Source organism: Raphanus sativus, chromosome 2 (assembly GCF_000801105.2).
Source record: "Raphanus sativus cultivar WK10039 chromosome 2, ASM80110v3, whole genome shotgun sequence".
Taxonomy (NCBI): Eukaryota; Viridiplantae; Streptophyta; class Magnoliopsida; order Brassicales; family Brassicaceae; genus Raphanus; species Raphanus sativus.
Genome location: NC_079512.1, coordinates 15,920,206 through 15,939,307, shown reverse-complemented (window position 1 = coordinate 15,939,307; position 19,102 = coordinate 15,920,206). Strand labels below are relative to the sequence as shown.

The window sequence follows — 19,102 nt, the reverse complement described above, 5'->3', positions numbered from 1 at the left end:
AGTTCGAGCTCAATTTTGGATAGGTTATATTATAGGCCCACATTAATTATGCTACTCTAAAGCCCACTATCCTTACAAATTGAGAATTCTCAATGTCTCTATTTCATATCTACATTTCCTATCAAACTTAGAGCAAATACATTATATACAAGATATTAGGTGGAAATAATATTAGTTTGTTAATTATAATCTCTAAAAGTTGAATCTAAACTCCAAAATTCAATACCTAAACTCAAAATAGTTTAGGGGTTGTTTCTCTATATACATTACCCTAAACCCCACAATACACAAAAACTCTTAAACTGTTTTATCTTATTTACTATTTAATATTTGGTGAGAATAACAAGATGTTTGTATGTCACTAGAAGTTTTTATACGTCATGCGCAGATATAAAAGTTTTAAAAATATTTTTATATAATATTTTTTTTTCAATTTTCAGTATTTAAAATTTATTAGTTAAAAAGTAAAACCATGATATTATTTTTCTAGTTTGATTTGTTCAAGTTTACTTTAATTTTTTAATTTAATTTTATTTAAATTGTAATAATAATAATTAAAATTTATAGAGTTATTTTTTTCAGCTGAAAAATGTTTTACTCTCAGATATTTACTCTAACTTGACTTTTCAATCAGACCCATTATGAAAAAAAATACAACCAACAATAAATTGTAGAAATTCTGTTGTTATAGTGTGTAGAAATTCTGTTGTTATAGTGTATTCCAAAATACAGATAGGATTTGTTTTAGAAGCTGATATTAATATGCTAGATTGTTACAAAACGTTGGTATTTTTAAAATATTATTACAATGGTATTATTCTAAATTGGATACGAGCTGTTTTACAAGCCGATATCTATGCATATTATTATTTGGTTATGTGCTAATCTTATTATATAAAGTTTGATCGCGATACATGTCAATTAAAACTTTAAGATTGTGACATGTGTTAATCTATCTCATAATTAATAACTTTATTATAAATATTATTAATAGTAATTTTCCATTTTTAAAATTCTAAACAAAAAATTTAAGATTGTGACATGTGTTAATCTATCTCATAATTAAAATTTTATTATAAATATTATTAATAGTAATTTCCATTTTTTAAATTCTAAAAAAAACAAAAGATAATTGTAAAAGATTATTTGATAGTAAATTTTCATCTAATATTTTTAAATGTGTTTAAATATATAATCATTAAAAATATATGTACTTATATAATTAAAACGAATTTTGAATAATCTAATTGTAATTTTTTTAATAATTAAAAATTATTTAATATTATTTTTTCAGAATTTTTCCTTCTATAAAATTGTGACATGTGTTAATCTATCTCATAATTAAAAACCTTATTATAAATATTATTAATAGTAATTTTCCATTTTTAAAATTCTAAACAAAAGATAATATTGTACAAACTGATTTTAGTTTAAAACATATGTCAAAATTATTAATTAACATGATTGTGACACATGACAGTTATATATTTAAAATTTTGATATTTGTTAAAATATCTCATAATTAAATAAATATATATATATATACAATAATTTTTTAAAATTCTAAACAAAGGATAATTGTAAAATATTATTTGATAATAATTTTGTTCTAATATTTTTACATGTGTTTAAATATATAATGATTAAAATATATATATACTTATATAATAAATACGAATTTTGAATAATCTAATTGTAAAAATTATTTAATAGTTAAAATTCATTTAATATTAATTGTTTCAGAATTTTTTCTTTTTTCAGAATTCTAAACAAAAAAAATTCTTATTATAATAAAGCTTGGTTCTTCAAAGTTAATATACGATCGAAATACATATCAGTTAAAACTTTAAGATTGTGACATGTGTTTTAAACTAAAATCAATTTGTAAATATTTAACACTAATTTTCCTTTCTAAAATCATAAAGAAAAAATAAATGTAAAAATATTTAACCGTAATTATCTTTTTTAAAAATCTTAAACCAAAAAAATTGTAAAAAGTATTGATTAATGTTGATTTCCTTTATTAAAATCATGAAGAAAAGATAACTGTAAAGAAATAAAAAACTGTCAAGAAAAATTTCAAGATTGTGACATGTGTTTTATACTAAAATCAGTTTGAACAATATTTAACAATAATTTTCCTTTTCTAAAATCATAAAGAAAAAAATAAAAGTAAAAAATATTTAATCGTAGTATCTTTTTTAAAAATCTTAAACCAAAAAATTGATTAATGTTAATTTTCTTTTATTCAAATCATGAAGAAAATATAAGGTATGGTTCTATCTCCTTCGCATATTTTTTTCTTCTTACAAACTCATGTTGATTTCTTTTATCATTATTATCATGCTGTCTACGTAAATTATTGCCACAATAATGATTAGGCGTTTGTACATTAATAGTTATCACTCTATAAAAATATTTGTTTATTAATGCAAATGTTGTTTCTTAAAATAATTATTATTATCTTAAAGACCATATATAATTTTATATATGTAAAAATATTAAACATAAACCCTTAACATTATCCCATCTCTCAATTCTAAATCCTAAGTTTAGATAAGTTAACTTTAGTTTTTTTTGGTCGATGTTAATTCTAGAATTATAAATGTTTTTTTTCCTTTTTAAAAGTGAAAATATAATATTGGTTAGTGTAAACATGAAAAGTAACAATATGAATGTAGTATTTTTGAAAATTTTTTATTTACTTTAGAAACTGGAAACCTTACATTATGATGTATTCACTGCTCCATAAAATATCTTATATCAACAACATGAATATTTGATAATTTTTAGTTTTTAGTTTTATGTTAATAACATGTATTAGAAAAAACATGTTCAAAAGAGATGAAAATTAAGAAATAAAAGAAGATAGAGAAAAAGATAATTTAGTAAGTGACATTTCTTTAACAAAATTTAGGATAAAAATGTGCAATAGAAACTAGAGTAAATAGAAAAATAATATTTTAATTAAAAAATAATAATTTATATTAAATAAACTATTTTACAAATATTTTTCTAAAGGATTTTTAAAATAGAATTTATCTTAAATTACTACTAAATATTTTAAAATTTAAATATAATATTTAATAATTTTGAAATATTTTTTTATAAATTAATTTATAGTTTCGTAGTATATATATTTTTAATCATAAAATATTCTAACAAATTTCACAATATTTAAAATAAAAATATCATCAAATATTATTTTGCAATTATATTTTGTTTAATATTTTAAAAATAGAAATTATTATTAAATAATATTTATGATCAACTATTAACAGAAATCATTTTTGTTATCTTAGTATATATTTATTTATTTATGAGATAATTTAACTCATATCACATTTTTAAATATATAGTTGTCATGTGTCACAATCATGTTACCTATTAATTTTGAAAAACTACGCTCAATATAGTATTTTATGATAAGATTTTATTAAATTTTTAGAAAAAGAAAATTAGTATTAAATAAATTATTTTTCAAATCTGTTTTTTTCTGTTAATCGAAAAAGGAAATTTTCTTCAAGTTACTATTAAATAATTTTAAAATTGTTTTTAACATTAAATAATTTTTTAAAATTAGTTGTTTCAAACTTCGTTTATTTTATTTTCATGGTACATATATTTTTTAATCATTACATATATAAAACACATGTCACAATATTAGAAAACAAATTGTTATCAAATAATCTTTTGAGTTTTCCATCGGATTGTGAGAAGCCGAACCGAGAGTCTTGACTCTCTTTGTTGATGGTGTTTCTTGTCTTTGAACATGTTTGGTTATTATCTTAGTATATATTCTTTTAATTATGAGATATATTAGAATAAAATTATCTATTAAATAAATAAATAAAATTCATTTATGTATCATGATTATAAAATAAAAATTTTAACTTGAATTTATGTAAAAAATTTAATTATAAAATAAATCTCACACAACATATGCAAATCAATCATAAAATTATAATAAAATTATAATTATTACTTTATGTTCTTTATCAAATTAAAACATCAAAAATTCCGTTGCAACGCAACGGGCTTATATCTAGAACACGATATATATCGTGCCTTTTGATATGTACGCAATAACGAATTTTGATGTGATTTGGGAACATTATACGTTCAAAATGTGAGTTTATAAACAAAATGTATATTTATGTGTGATTTTAAATTTCGGTTTGTAGTGTGGGAGATGGGATCCCATACTCATCATGTTACATTACACTAGGTGTTTTCCTGCACCATGTGCAGAAATAAAAGTTTTAAAATATAAATTTATTTTAAAATACAAAATTTGTTAGTTTTTGATTTTGTTAATTTTGATTTTATTATTTGCTTACAATATATAATCTTAATTTAATCATATGTAAAAATTTAAAATTAAAAAAAATATTTTTATTCAATGTATATTTAGTAATATATATGTATATCTTTTTGTAAAATATATTAAATCAAATTTTGTAAATGTAAGAGAAAATTTTGTTAAGTGTATAATTATCAAAACATAAAACTAAATTTATTTTCTAAAAATTTTGGATATTAAAAATAAACTAATAGTATTGGATTAGAAAATTACATTTAAAAACTGTATAATTTCGAAGAATTGTTATACTAATAATAATTATAAAATAGAATTAACTTTTGAAAAATCCAAAATAATATTATATTTCTTTTTATAACATTATATTATTTATTGCTATATTAATGATGATCTATGAGTTATTATCATATTTTAAAAACTTACTAAAAATACAAATCAACAATAAATGTAAATGTCTATGTCACTATTTAAAGATTTTTTTTTTAAATGCATAGTATTTTGAAGAATTTTTTTGTAATAAAAATTATATACTTATAAAATATAGCTAAATAATATTTCGAAATTTTAATTATTATTATATTTCTATTTAATCTATTATTTATTGTTATATTAATTATGATATATAAATTATTATCATATTTTAAAAATTTACTTTAAATGTAAATCAATATTAAATGTAAATATGTCATAATTATCTATAAGTTATTACCATATTTTTAAAAATTATCTTAAATATAAATCAACACTAAATGTAAATATCCATGTCATAATTTATTTCAAACCATGTCATCAATGTTAGTGTGTTATGTCGTAATTTTTCTTTCAAAATTAATATGGTGATGACACATGTCAAAATCACTTCTCAAATATAGACTAGGGGATGTGGGGAGATTTGTTTAAACTAGAAAGCCATGACGATAGTGATCCTACGAAGTGCATGTGTTGCTAATAATGCGAATCAATTCCCATCTGGTAAACATAACATTTAATCCTTCTTTATAGCCCGATATATTTAAGATTGCTAGATAAATATAGATATGAATAAATTATAGATCGATCTAAATCTAACACGCCAAGATGTACAGCGAATTTGGACGCACTTACGTAAAGTTCTTAAGCAGACCTAGCTAAAAGTTAAAGAGCGATAACATTGAAAAGAAATCTCACGATAAAGAAAAAATATTTGATCTTTACTGGACGGCATGTCAACTTGTGTGACCATCGAGTGATTTGAATTGCTAGCTACGTTCAAACTGATGCATTTTTGTTAATTCGTTAGTAATTTATCTTCCAAATAACATTATAGTATAGTTCCTAGCTACAATCATGAACTACAAACTGAAGCAGACAAGATTTGATTAGTGTACACATGGTTTAGGCTGTGACCATTATTTTATCCTACTTGGTTTATCTTGTAATGATGCGAGTACTGACCGTATAACTTGATGAGTACCTGAAGTGACAAGTAAAGCATGTCTCGTTAGAAAAACTAAGAATAAAGATATCTTTGTATACATACCTTATATAATATTGAACTGTAGAAATAGGAATAATATTTGTATATAGTTTTTCCGTAGCATTTTGGGGATCAACAACAACTGCGTAACGTGTCTCTCGCTTCTCGTATCTTTTTCGTAGCCACTTTCCATGTGCTGCTCCATGTGACCCTCCCCATCCATCAAAAAACTCCTTTCCTAGTTCAAATACAAATAGTAAATATAAAGGAGAGAAGATATATGATTCATAATATTGCGTTTCAGAAAACATTTAATATATTGATATTTAGTATAGGTATAGTCTTGTCCATGCATAGTGTTTAGAGTTATATGAAGATCGGTGGACCACATTAGTTGGTAGCCTTTACAATTTTCTGAATACATGCGTTTATAAACTGTAAGTTAATTCTCAGTGAAACCAATCCATTTTTATTTGCCGTCGGCCTAATTATTATATATCCATTTCTTTTTAGGTTTCAAACGATACTGTTCTATAAATATCTTCAAAAAGATCGTGATGCTTAATCATTCAGAAAAAAAAATAGTTAACCGGTGGTTGTGGTTAGAAGAGGGTGAAGGCTACCAACACTTAAGAAAAAAATCTTGTTGGCTTGCCTAAGATTTGTGAGAATCTAATATTTAACCAATGTTTGGTGCCCTGTCACGATCCGAGAGGGTGGGAAGTCAACCGTTATTATTATTTATTTTATTATTTGTAATTTTTCTTTTCGCTTGCGGTTTTACTTCAACGAAAAAGAAAAATTAATGTACAGTAAAATTAACCTTCCCCTTTAGTGTTAAAAAAAAAAAAATCAACCTTCCCTTAAAATACTGGCTATACGTATTAGCCCCACAGCACGTCAAGACCTCATGGGCTGGCACTATAATGAGAATGGTATCTACACTGTCAAATCAGGGTACTGGGTGGGAACTCATCTACCTACAGTGGCACCTCCCCAACCTATACATGGTTCCTTACTTCTCAAGAAGCAAATATGGAAGACAAAGGTACCAATGAAACTCAAACATTTCTTGTGGAGATTATTAACAAAGAGTTTGGCACTTGGGAGTAATCTGCGTAGAAGACATGTGACACGATTTGATCAATGTCGACACTGCTGCTCTGCTGAGGAGACAGAGGAGCATATCTTTTTTGATTGTCCGTATGCAAAAAGTATATGGAGGGCTTCAGGAGTATCTAATACAATCATCAATAGTTCAACATCGAGTTTGGAAGAGAAGATTGAAGCATGTCTCCAGTGCTCACTATCTGCACGATTAGAACATATCCAAGACTATCCCATCTGGATCTTATGGAGATTGTGGAAGAGTAGGAACATGGTAATGTTCCAAAATAAGAGCACCCACAGATATACCCTGCTTAGATACGCTCGAGCAGATGCAGATGAATGGAAACAGTATGGCCGAAATATACAGAATGGTTTTACTTCCAACGGTAACTCTACGCAGGTTGATTCAGAATCACGATGGAGAAGACCACCAGAAGGCTGGATTAAATGCAATACGGATGGTTCGTTTATTCATCTACAACAACCAAGTACTGCATGATGGATATTTAGAGACGCAACAGGAAGCTATTGTGGTGCAGCACAGTCAAGAGGAATGAAAGTACAAGATGGACTAGAAAGTGAACTACAGGCTATATTAATGGCGTTACAACATAGTTGGAGTCTTGGTCATCGAAAGGTAATCATGGAGAGCGACTGCTTAAAAGCTATAGAAATCTTGACTGATAAGAAGATGCACTTTGGTTATTACAATTGGAAGAGGGACATTCTATGGTGGACTAACAAGTTTCAAGAAGTCAGATTTCAATGGGCAAGAAGAAGTGCAAACAAAGTGGCGGATAAATTAGCCAAAAGTGTTGAAAATACATGCTTGTTTAAGTTCTTTTACTATATACCGTTGTATTTAACTGATCTGTTACACATTGATCATTTACAAGCTCAGTAATAAAATCGATGTCATAAAAAAAAAAATCAACCTTCCCCTTCTTCTTTTTTTTTTTGAGCAAATAACCGTCCCCCCCCCTCCCCCTTTCATAAGCAATTCATTAATGGTTATAAAGAACAACTGAAACGGCTGGCGATTACGATGGCGATTGAGACACGAAGGGGATGAATAGAATCGATCTCGGTGGTGCAAGGGGTGATGGTTTCGGATTTGAGGTGGCTATGGATTATTCAATGAATCCAACGGAGATGGGGTTTTTGTGGAACGATTGGATTGGGAGTGGTGAAAACCCTAGGGTATGGCGAGAATTGGGGATTTCAAAAGACGATCTCCTTCGCGGAGTGTGGTGTATGAATCCCGGTGCCAAAAAGGTTGGCAATAGGAAGCTATTCAACAACTTATGGTTTGGGCCGAAGATGAAGCGATTCTCGATAGGTCTCTTTTGGCAAACCGAATCTGGTTATCTCCCATTACGGTTTGATCTCTTTACTCTTTCGAATATTGAGAGAGCTTGTTATTTGAGGATTACTTTACTGCATGATTGGCATTTTAATGGAGATTTTTATTTGAGATATCTTCAGAATATTAGGATTGATTATCAGATCAGTATAGAGGGGTTGTCAAGGTTGCATTCACATCACAAAATCAAGTTTGGAAAGTGGTATTTCGCACTGATCTTTGATAGGATTACAAGACTCATCTCGTTTCTCCTTACTAGTCTTTTATTTGGAAACTGTTTGATATGCTACGATTTGATGCGGGGGGATGGGATTTCTAAATATCTTGGGATTGATACGGCTAATAAATACTGTGATTCACGCAACATAGTATATATAGGCATAGAAGAAACTTGGATGTATTCATCAACACTTGTTTCATTGCTCTGTTATCTCTCTATTTTAACAGGGTTTCTCTTTACTTGTTTTCGGTGTTTGTGGTTTATAATGACGCAAGGTCAATGGCTTACTAAGTCTGGTGGAAAAAGGTTGAGGCAACCAAGACAGTTCTGAAGATTACGGTGCCCCGGTTTGACAATAGGGAGTTGATTGCGTCTTATGATAAGACTCTCATTGGGCGGTGCATGAACCCTCAGAAACAGGACATGAAGGTTTTGCTGTTCATGCTGCCTCTGATATGGCAAGTGGAGGAACGTGTGGTTGGAACGGACTTGGGCTTAGGCCGTTTCCAATTTGTCTTTCAGGAAGAGGAAGACATAACTGAGGTCCTCAAGATGGAGCCTTTCATTTCGATTACTGGATGGTGTCTTTAGTGAGGTGGAAGCCGGTGCTTGAGGTCAATTACCCATCACGAATCATCTTCTGGGTTCGAGTCATGGACATTCCCCTGCAGTTTAGGGCCGCTCAAACATTCAGAAGTGTTGGAGAGGCAATTGGCAAAGTCCACGGAGAGGTCGACCTACGAGAAGGACGAGTTCGTGTGGAGCTAGATGGATTTAAGCCGTTGGTTTTCTCAATGGCAATCGAGTTTGAGGAAGGTGTGGAGATTATGGTGTCTCTCAGATACGAAAAGCTGTTTGGGTTTTGCAAGGAGTGCTTTAGCCTGACACACGACCACACTCGATGCCCTATGTTGCAGAAAGAGTTGGGGCTTGTGGAAGAAGGGGCAGGAAGTAAGCCGGTGGCAGGGCATCAAGCATCAAGCTACAAAGGTGCTGTCACACATGGTGATGGTTCGGCTGGTACAAGCCACGATGGTCAGCAGTATAGAGGCCCTATGAAAAGTGGAAATAAGGGTAAGGGGATTATGAGGGAGAGGCCGGGACCCTATAAGCAACCTGGTACCTACAAAGAAAGGCTCCCTAGAGGCAATGGAGATGGGTCTTCGTTCAGGGGCAGAACCTATGGTTACCATGAGAGGAGGAATATGCCTCACAATGGTGGGCTTCAGCATCCACAAAATGGAGAAGATGGTCACCAGAAACTGATGATGGATGCCTTTAAAGGTGGGAATCGATCTTCAAATCAGGTTGGCTCTAAATCTACAGGGGTGAGGAAACAAGGTGAAACTCCTAAAGCCTGCAAGGCACTTCTTTTTAATGAGGAGTCAGCGCCTGAGGTAAACAAGGAGGAGGCAGCAGTAGATGTGGTTAGGAAGGAACAGACTGAACTGGAAGCGGTGCAATTTCAAAGGCTACCCGAAGGTATGCTTGTGCAAACGGCAAAGGAGGATGAGAAGCCTGATTCAGACCCTCTTGATGATGCGAATCTGATGGTGGAGAGCGCCATCCTTTCGGATTCTGAGCTTCTAGTTGATGTGGAGGAGGGCGAGTTCCAGGAGTGGGAACAAGGGGAGATAACAGATTTCATGGAGGAGGAGGAAGTGGTGGTGCCGGATAAGAATGATGGTAGTGATGTGGTGGAAGCACAAGACAAGGAACTGGAAGCTGACGAGATGGGGGAAGAAGAACGCGACAACAATGATGAGACTCGTGAGAAGCCACCAAAAAAGAAAGGAGGCAAACCAGGTTCACTTGCGATTGGAGGCACCATGAAGATGCGCTTGGTTCAGAATTTGGTCTCCCCCCGCAAGAAGAATGTGGCGAAGATAGGGGCGAAGACTGGTGACAAAGGTGCTGGAGCATCAAAGAAGGCCACCATGAAGCCAAAGACATCTGAGTAAGATGTTCCGGTCTATTTTTTTTCTGTTTGAATAATGTTGGATTCTTCTATGAAATCCGTTAGTTTTAAATTTGGTTATCATTGGCTTTTATTTCCTGGTTCTGTTCCCTTCATTGTTCTAGGCAAAGTTGGGTTCTCCAATGATTTATTGTATGGTTCTATGCTGTTAGTTAACAGCTCTTGGATTAATAAGACAGTAGAATTACGGTTATATTGTGGTGTTTTGATAAGGGCTCAAACTGTGTGCTTCGCTATCTCTTGGACCTCTCATGTATGGATTGTGGATTATGAGAAGTTGTTTTCTTTTCGAAAGGTTAATATTGGGGTTTTTGAACTTACTGGCAACAAAGAGGGGAGAATGGAATTGAATGGGTATGAGATGTTGTCTTGGTATGACTCTACACATCTGCCTCAATGTTATTTTGATAAGCTAGAGGTTGGAAATTATGTTGTTGACATTTGGTGAATAACGTTTGTGAAGGAAAGACCGATACGGGACGTTTTGGCAAGTTTAAAGAGAAGCCATAGTGGTGAGAGATGCAAAGCCTACATGAGTAGTATGCATCATTGGGTAGTGATTTTGAACATATTTAAAAATGGGTGGATTGGTTCGTTTAAAAAGGCAAAGCATCCTTGTACTTTGTCTCTAAATATTTGGAAAATGGCATCTTCACATCAAAGGGGAAGTAAGATTTCTCGGACACGTAACAGTTATACTCTACGTAGGAAAGATGAAGGTTTCATATACAGGTTTTTAGAGTTTATTTACTTGTGGTGGGGAAATTGGTGTCAAAAACAATATGATTATCGAGAATTTATGGAGACTCCAAAATCAGATCGGTGGTTATTATTGGTCAGTGCTGGCCAGGTTATTTATAAATTCATTATTTAGATGAAGATTTTAAGTTGGAATTGTCAAGGTCTTGGGAGTAAATGGACTATTAGTTATTTGCGGGAAATATATTATAAACATAAACCAAGCTTTATGTTCTTGTCGGAAACAAAACAAAATTTTGACTTTGTTCAATCTTTTCAGTTTCATTTTGGGTTTAGTCATCTTCATACAGTTGATCCTCAAGGTAGGAGTGGTGGTTTGGCCCTTTTTTATGATTCAAGTTATAAGTTGAACATTATATCATCTAGTGACCGAATCATTGATGTGGAAACGGAACATAAAGGAAAATGAATTTGTTTATCCTTTGTTTATGGGGAACCAAATCAAAACCTACGGGAACCGGTTTGGGAAAGATTAACGAGAATTGGTATCTCAAGAATCGACCCATGGTTTATTATTGGAGATCTGAATGAGATCAGAGGGAATCATGAGAAAGAAGGTGGTACACTAAGACATGCAGACACGTTCCTGAGCTTTAATAATATGATAGACAATTATGGTTTAATGGAATTTCCTAGCCTTGGGAATACGTTATCATGGAGTGGGAGGAGGAAAGGACATAATGTCAAGTGCCGGTTGGACCGCGCCCTTGGTAATAATGACTGGCATAATATGTTTCCCTATTCCCATGTCGAGTATCTAGGGATGGTTGGCTCGGATCATAGACCGATTGTGGCTTCGATTGAGGACAAAGTTCTAAAATTTAGAGGCTCCTTTCGGTTTGATAAAAGATGGATAGGAGAAGATGGACTAATGGAATCAATATCGAGGGGATGGCAATCGAAACGTGTAAACGATAAGATTGGGATTGTGGATAGAGTCCGCTGGTGTAGACATGAGATCTCAGTTTGGAGAAAGAATAATCCTCCATACGGGAAGGACAAAATAAATACTCTTCAAAAAGCACTTGAGGAAATTCAAAATGATTTTTCTAAGTCCAATGAAGAGGTATTGGAGGTATCCCGAAAGTTGAAAGAAGCTTATAGGGACGAGGAAGAATATTGGGAACAAAAAAGTAGGATTAAATGGCAAACTTGCTTTGATAGAAATACAGAGTTTTATCATGCATTGACAAAACAACGGAGAATCCAAAATCGGATAACTGGTCTACATAATGAAAACGGAACGTGGGTTAATTCGGAAGAGGAAATTGAGGGAGTGGCGGTCAATTATATCAACGATTTATTCAGTACCTCTTCCCCATCAGGTTTTAATAGTTTTTTGGCGGAGGTGCCGACATCGGTAACGGAAGCTCAGAATAGACGACTGTTAGCTAAGGCTACCGAAGCAGAGGTAAAAGCAGCACTTTTTATGATGCATCCGGAAAAAGCTCCGGGGCCAGACGGAATGACAGCATTGTTTTATCAACAATCATGGTCAGTAATTAAGGATGATGTGGTTTTTATGGTCAATGAATTCTTGAGAACTGGGGTATTTGATGGCAGATTGAATTTGACAAATATTTGTCTAATTCCAAAAACTGCCAGACCGAATAGGATGATAGAACTCAGACCCATTAGTCTGTGCAATGTAGGGTATAAAATCATCTCTAAGGTGTTATGCCAGCGGCTCAAAGTGTTACTACCAAATTTGATTTCGGAGACCCAATCGGCATTTGTTTCTGGGAGGTTAATATCGGATAATATTCTCATTGCGCAGGAAATGTTTCATGGATTAAGAACTAACAAGTCATGTCAAGGAAAGTTTTTAGCAATTAAGACGGATATGAGTAAGGCTTATGATCGGGTTGAATGGAGTTTTCTCCAACAGATCCTGCTAAAGATGGGATTCTCGCCAGATTGGGTTGCACTGATGATGCAATGTATTTCTTCAGTTAGTTATAAGGTATTATTAAATGGACAACCTAAGGGACATATAGTTCCTGAGCGAGGGCTACGACAAGGGGATCCTTTGTCACCATACTTATTTATTCTATGTACCGAAGCTCTTATTGCTAATATTAAAAAGGAAGAGAGAGAGAAGAGGTTAACAGGTCTAAAGGTAGCTCGGGCTAGCCCGGCAATTTCTCATTTACTTTTTGCGGATGATAGCTTATTCTTTTGTAAGGCGACAATCCAGGAATGTGGTGTAATTCTTAAGTTACTTAAAGACTATGAGAAAGCATCAGGACAACAAATTAATTTCTTAAAATCATCACTACAGTTTGGTCATAAGGTTCCAGCTGAGGATAGAGTGTTGTTCATGAGTTGCTAGGTATATCAAGTTTAGGAGGTATGGGGGATTATCTGGACATCCCCGAGAGTCTCGGCGGATCAAAAATTCAAATATTTGGTTTCTTAAATGAAAATGTTAACAAGAAGGTAAATAGTTGGACAGTTCGGTTCCTTACAAGAGGAGGGAAAGAGGTGTTGATTAAATCAGTGTCTTCAGCTATGCAAACGCATGTCATGTCCTGCTTCAGACTTCCAAAAGGGGTAACAAAAAAACTTACGAGCACCACAGCACATTTTTGGTGGGGAGGAAGTGGAAATAAAAAAGGGATACATTGGTTTTCATGGGACAAAATGTGCGCACACAAGGAAGAAGATGGTTTAAGTTTTAGAGATCTACAAGATGTCAATACGGCATTATTGGCAAAACAACTATGGCGACTAATAGAGAAGCCAGATTGTTTATTTACAAAGGTATTTAAAGGAAGGTATTTCCGAAATTCTCATCCACTGGATGACCACATATCCTATTCTTCATCTTATGGGTGGAGAAGTATATGTTCAGCTAGATCTCTGGTTAAAAAAGGGCTAATCAAAAGAGTTGGAACAGGGCAATCGATTTCTGTTTGGAACGATCCCTGGATTCCGGCTCCTCGCCCGAGATCAGCACAGCAAAAAAACCCGGTTCAATTTTTAAATCCATCTTTATTAGTGGAGCACCTCATCAATCCACTAGACAAGACATGGAATGTAGAGCTCCTCAATGCATACATACATCCGGATGATGTCAAGATCATCAGAGGTATGGCAGTTAGCAGATTTCAACGCCCTGATTCTTATGGATGGGCATTTACAGAATCTGGTAAATATTCGGTTAAATCAGGATTTCGAACGGAAATAATGTATCCTGATAAGGGTCCAAGGATAACACCTTTTGGACCAAATATAAAACCTTTACTGGCCTTTGCATGGAAACTAAATTGCTCACCGAAACTGCGGCATTTTATTTGGCAAATATTATCCGGAACATTACCAGTGTTTAAAAATTTAAAGACACGTGGTATTGACTGTGATCTTCGATGTAATATATGTGGAGCTGAGGAGGAAACGGTGCATCATGTTCTTTTTGAATGTCCACCAGCTCTACAAACATGGGCCTTATCCCGGGTCCCATCCTCACCAGGAATATTTCCAGCAACTTCAGTCTTCACAAGTTTGGATTACCTATTTTAGAGAATACCAAACGAAGTGGACTCCAATTATTTTCCTTGGATTATGTGGTATATCTGGAAAAATAGAAATGATAAGATTTACACAAATAGAAATGGGAATCCGCAGGAAATACTACGGATAGCGGATCTTGAGGAAACACTTTGGTCAGAGGCACAGTTATTGATACAAAATCCTAATGGAAATGTTCAGTCTCCTCTCGATTGGCAAACTTTGGGATCTACTAGAGTATGCTTTGTCGATGGATCTTGGAAGGAACAAGATGTATTTACTGGACAGGGATGGTATTACCGAAAGATAGATTCAGAGGACAAGATGATGGGGGCAATGAATCTCCGACGTAGCCTATCTCCTTTACACGCAGAATGTGAAGCGCTGATATGGGCAATGGAGTGCATGAAGACCCTGCAATTCTCAGATGTAGTTTTTGCTACGGATTGTTCTCAACTGGTGAAGATGGTGTCCTCACCTGAAGAATGGCCAGCTTTCACTACGCATATGGAGGAATTTCGCCAATGTAAGACGTTCTTCTCCAATTTCACAATCCGACATATTCCAAGGGTGCAAAACACTATGGCGGATAAGCTTGCACATGGTGCAAGGAGTTCACCTTCAGCTATGTTATATGTCGACTCGATACCTCCGGTTTGGTTTTCTGGACCGGTGGAATCACGTTAGAGTAGTATATTGTTGTCAAAAAAAAAAAAAAACCTTCCCCTTCTTCTTTCACAATCTCCTTAGGGTTTCTTCAGGTGCTCAATTTGAATTTTGAAAAATTCCTCTCGCGTCGTCGTCCAAATCTAGTTCTCCGGGAGTTATCTCGTTTGAGCTTCATCAAAAATTTTCATGAGAGATTGATTTGACTTTTCCAATGGATTTGAATCTGCGGAAGGGCGATAAGGTTTGGGTTGAGGATAAGGATTTGGCTTGGATTCCCGGTGATGTGCTCGATTCTTCTTCCGGTAACAAGCTCCATGTCGAGACTTCTACGGGGAAGAAGGTTTGGTTTGATTTTATTTGATTTTTCGCCGGTGAATTTCTGTTTTATCTTGTTTTTGTTCATTTGGGGGTTTAGGTTTCCGTCGCCCCGGAGAAGCTCTTTCGGAGAGATCCTGACGAGGAGGAGCATAATGGAGTGGATGATATGACCAAGCTGACTTACTTGCACGAGCCTGGTGTGCTTTACAATCTTCGAGGAGATACGTTCTCAATGATATCTACGTTAGTTCTTTTCACTCTTTTGCTTATTTTGAATTGTAGTTTTTATGCTGCCTGGGGGAATACTTTATTGAGTCCGATTTCGTTCCATATCGACTTCTTACTTAGTGGCCGTAGTTTTCCACCTGAACTAACTTTTATTGCTTTTGGAGTTTCTTGTGTATTCATTTATGGTCTAAGAAGTAGATTCAGTTGTTGTTTGTAGTCCATTTTCGTCTACGATACTGTGGATGCCCTTAAAGACTTCAAGTATAGCTCTTGAAAAACCTGCTTATTCGGTATCCAGTTGTACTAGAAACATCCTCGTAATCCAACCCTAACTTTAGGTTTTCAATATAACCATTATCATTTTGTTTGCCAGCCCTGCGAGTTATTTACGTAATACACAAATGGACATAATCTATTTTGTCTTAACCCAAAATTTTATATGGATTCTTATCAAATAAACTAACATCAAACTTGACTAACTTATATAAAGTGAAGTGATCGTTTAACCAAATATATTTAATTGTATTTTTCCCTAAGTAAAATATAATATGATTCGAAGTCTCAAATCTATCTGATTTAATAAGATAGATGTCGAATGCTACATGATTAATATAAATGTAATAATACTTCGAAAAATAATAACACTAGATCGTTTTGATGATATCAGGTCACTAAGTTTTGTAATGATTTTTAATTGATATTTTAAGGTACAACATGTCAACCATATGATCAGAAGTTGTATTTATCATACGTGTGAAACCGTATAATAGACTTTTAAACCTTTGATGAGTAAATCGAATGCTATATTTGCTATATTCCGTGTAATAGAACATAAATCTTTGAACAAAATAATCTTACATGATACTATTTCCTAAAAAGCTGTGATAAATCATCAAAGCTTAAATGATATGAATCAATATAATATAAATTTATATAATATAAATCATCCAAGCTTGATTGATATGAATCAATATAATATAAATTTATATAATATAAATCATCAAAACTTAATTGATATGAATCAATATAATATATGACCATTACATTACATTACATATGCTTTTATAAACATGCACCTAAATATAATATTTTATTATAGGATATCATTGGATTACTGTGGATAGTTATAACAAACATAAAATATAAATAAAATATAAATATAAATTATGGTAGACCGAGTGATAAATATATAAATTATATTAGTATCATTATAGTATCTGTAGAGCAATATGGTCGAATATAAATAAAATATAAATTATGGTAGTATCATTATAGTATCTGTAGAGTAAGATGATCGAATATAAATCATGATCAACGCATTTTTTTTATATGATTCCCCATATCATTACAAATATTTTTTTTTTTTGAACACCATCATTACAAAGATTATATAGGTAAATATGAGGTATATAACACTTGTCCATTAGAATAGCATGAAATGTAAATATTCTAGGCAACAATGAGCTTTTGAAAAAATGCTCTAAGATTAAGTGTGGAATCGCCACCTAGAAAATAGCACATATGTAATAAACACATGAACTAAAAGTTTGTTTTAGAGTGGTCTCCTCAAATAATAAGGGGATACTTTACTAAATATGTTTAAAAGTTAATTTTGCTAGGATATTTTAAAAAGAAAAACATATCCATGTTACGATATGAGAAGAAGCAAGGCAATGATGTTACGATAAACAGGGAAGACGAGTTTGCTGATTCCCATGTTAAGAGCAGCTCTCGAGACCACATGGAATCCAGCGTAACCGAACTGCAACGTGAGCATCGCTATGTGAAGCTGAAGCTTCTCCGGAACTCCCCATATCGCTCTCCGGTTATCGGTGTTATCAGCCATTGGAACTGATTTTTGAATCAGACGACAATGGAGAAGGAATGAGTGTGTTTGATTGAGGAGGAGTGAAATTGTGGAGATATAAATTATCTCATTCCCTCTTGGCTGTGGGAACCACCACACTTGAGAAATTGTAATATGACACTCCAGTAAAGGGGAAAGTGCCTATTCCGACCCGAACAATTTCGATCGTGCCAAATATAATCCGAACAAATGATCAGTGCCAAATACGATCTAAATTCAATTAAAATTTAAAAAACCGATCTGAATTTTTTAAAACGTCCCTAAATCTACATTGACTCTAACAGAAGTTAGTCAACTGTTAACAAGATAAAACAACGTACTCAATTATAATTTAAAAACTTATAACAAACTGAAATACTCCAGTAAATGTATGTTGTTATAAACTTATAACAAACTGAAATACTGAACAAAATGTGGAAGTCCTTTAATAAGTTTGTTTGAATGACGGTTCATTAATGTTTATACATTAAAAAAAGGAAAAAAAAATCAAAAGCACTAAACTAATTTTTTGTCATAAAATAACATCAAAAAGAAGAAATGACAAAAAAAGTTTTATTAAAGGGTAAATATACATTTATAACCACTGGGATTAATTAATTTAAGACTTGAGGTTTAGAGTTAAGGGGTGAGGTTTTTAGGAATGTGTTCAAATTTTTTTAAAAATAAAAATTTAAAATTAAAATTTTCAAAACAAAAAGGTGCTATTTTAGTCATTTTACTTTTGGAGTGTTATTTTTGTAACAAAACTTAGAAAGTGCTATTTAAGAGAATTGCCCTTGAAAATTCAGATTTTGAATTTTGAAAAGGTATCTATTAAACAATTATGCGGAGTTAAGAGATGAATGATTTATATGCATCTTTAACATGATGCAAATAAAATTAGTTGGATGTGGATTTCATAAAGTAGATCAAAATTGATGTAATCAAATTTAAATCTTTTTAAATTTGGTAAAACTATCGGTTATAAAATAGTGCATGTAATCATTTTCAAATTGTAATATCATAATGAATTAGCATTAAAAAAATATTGAATAAAATGTATTTGTGTACATTAGTGATGTTTGTCATTACCGGTCATAACAAAATTTTTACCAAGACTGCTTGTTACTATAATAATGGAAGTTATGAAGGCATGTCATCCTTTGCTTATATAGTGCTATTTCGCTATTGGTTACAAAGAAAAAACATATGTTTAAAAGGAGATCTATAAAATAGAATGTTTTTTTTTAATATCCTAGCAAAATAAACTTTTAAACATATTTAGTAAAGCATCCCCTTATTATTTGAGGAGACCACTCTAAAA

General features: G+C 32.4%; 2 protein-coding genes across 2 annotated transcripts; both read left to right on the top strand.

The window, feature by feature from the left end:
• The first annotated feature begins 9,123 nt into the window (after positions 1 to 9,123).
• On the top strand, positions 9,124 to 10,431 carry LOC108835485 (uncharacterized). The gene has a single exon (XM_018608734.1). The coding sequence runs from the start codon at positions 9,124 to 9,126 to the stop codon at positions 10,429 to 10,431; it is 1,308 nt and encodes a 435-aa protein (XP_018464236.1).
• A 5,166-nt stretch (positions 10,432 to 15,597) lies between these two features.
• LOC130508572 (myosin-15-like) lies at positions 15,598 to 16,206 on the top strand. Its single transcript, XM_057004148.1, has 3 exons — positions 15,598 to 15,726; positions 15,802 to 15,951; positions 16,150 to 16,206. The coding sequence occupies exons 1-3, from the start codon at positions 15,598 to 15,600 to the stop codon at positions 16,204 to 16,206; spliced, it is 336 nt and encodes a 111-aa protein (XP_056860128.1).
• Positions 16,207 to 19,102: the final 2,896 nt, after the last annotated feature.

Bases quoted from the DNA above. Each gene is read 5' to 3' on its own strand.
- LOC108835485 (XM_018608734.1), top strand. From the start codon at position 9,124: ATGGACATTCCCCTGCAGTTTAGGGCCGCTCAAACATTCAGAAGTGTT.
- LOC130508572 (XM_057004148.1), top strand. From the start codon at position 15,598: ATGGATTTGAATCTGCGGAAGGGCGATAAGGTTTGGGTTGAGGATAAG. The intron at 15,727-15,801 runs GTTTGGTTTGAT...TTGGGGGTTTAG, and splicing joins AGACTTCTACGGGGAAGAAG to GTTTCCGTCGCCCCGGAGAA. The intron at 15,952-16,149 runs GTTCTTTTCACT...TGTTGTTTGTAG, and splicing joins TCTCAATGATATCTACGTTA to TCCATTTTCGTCTACGATAC.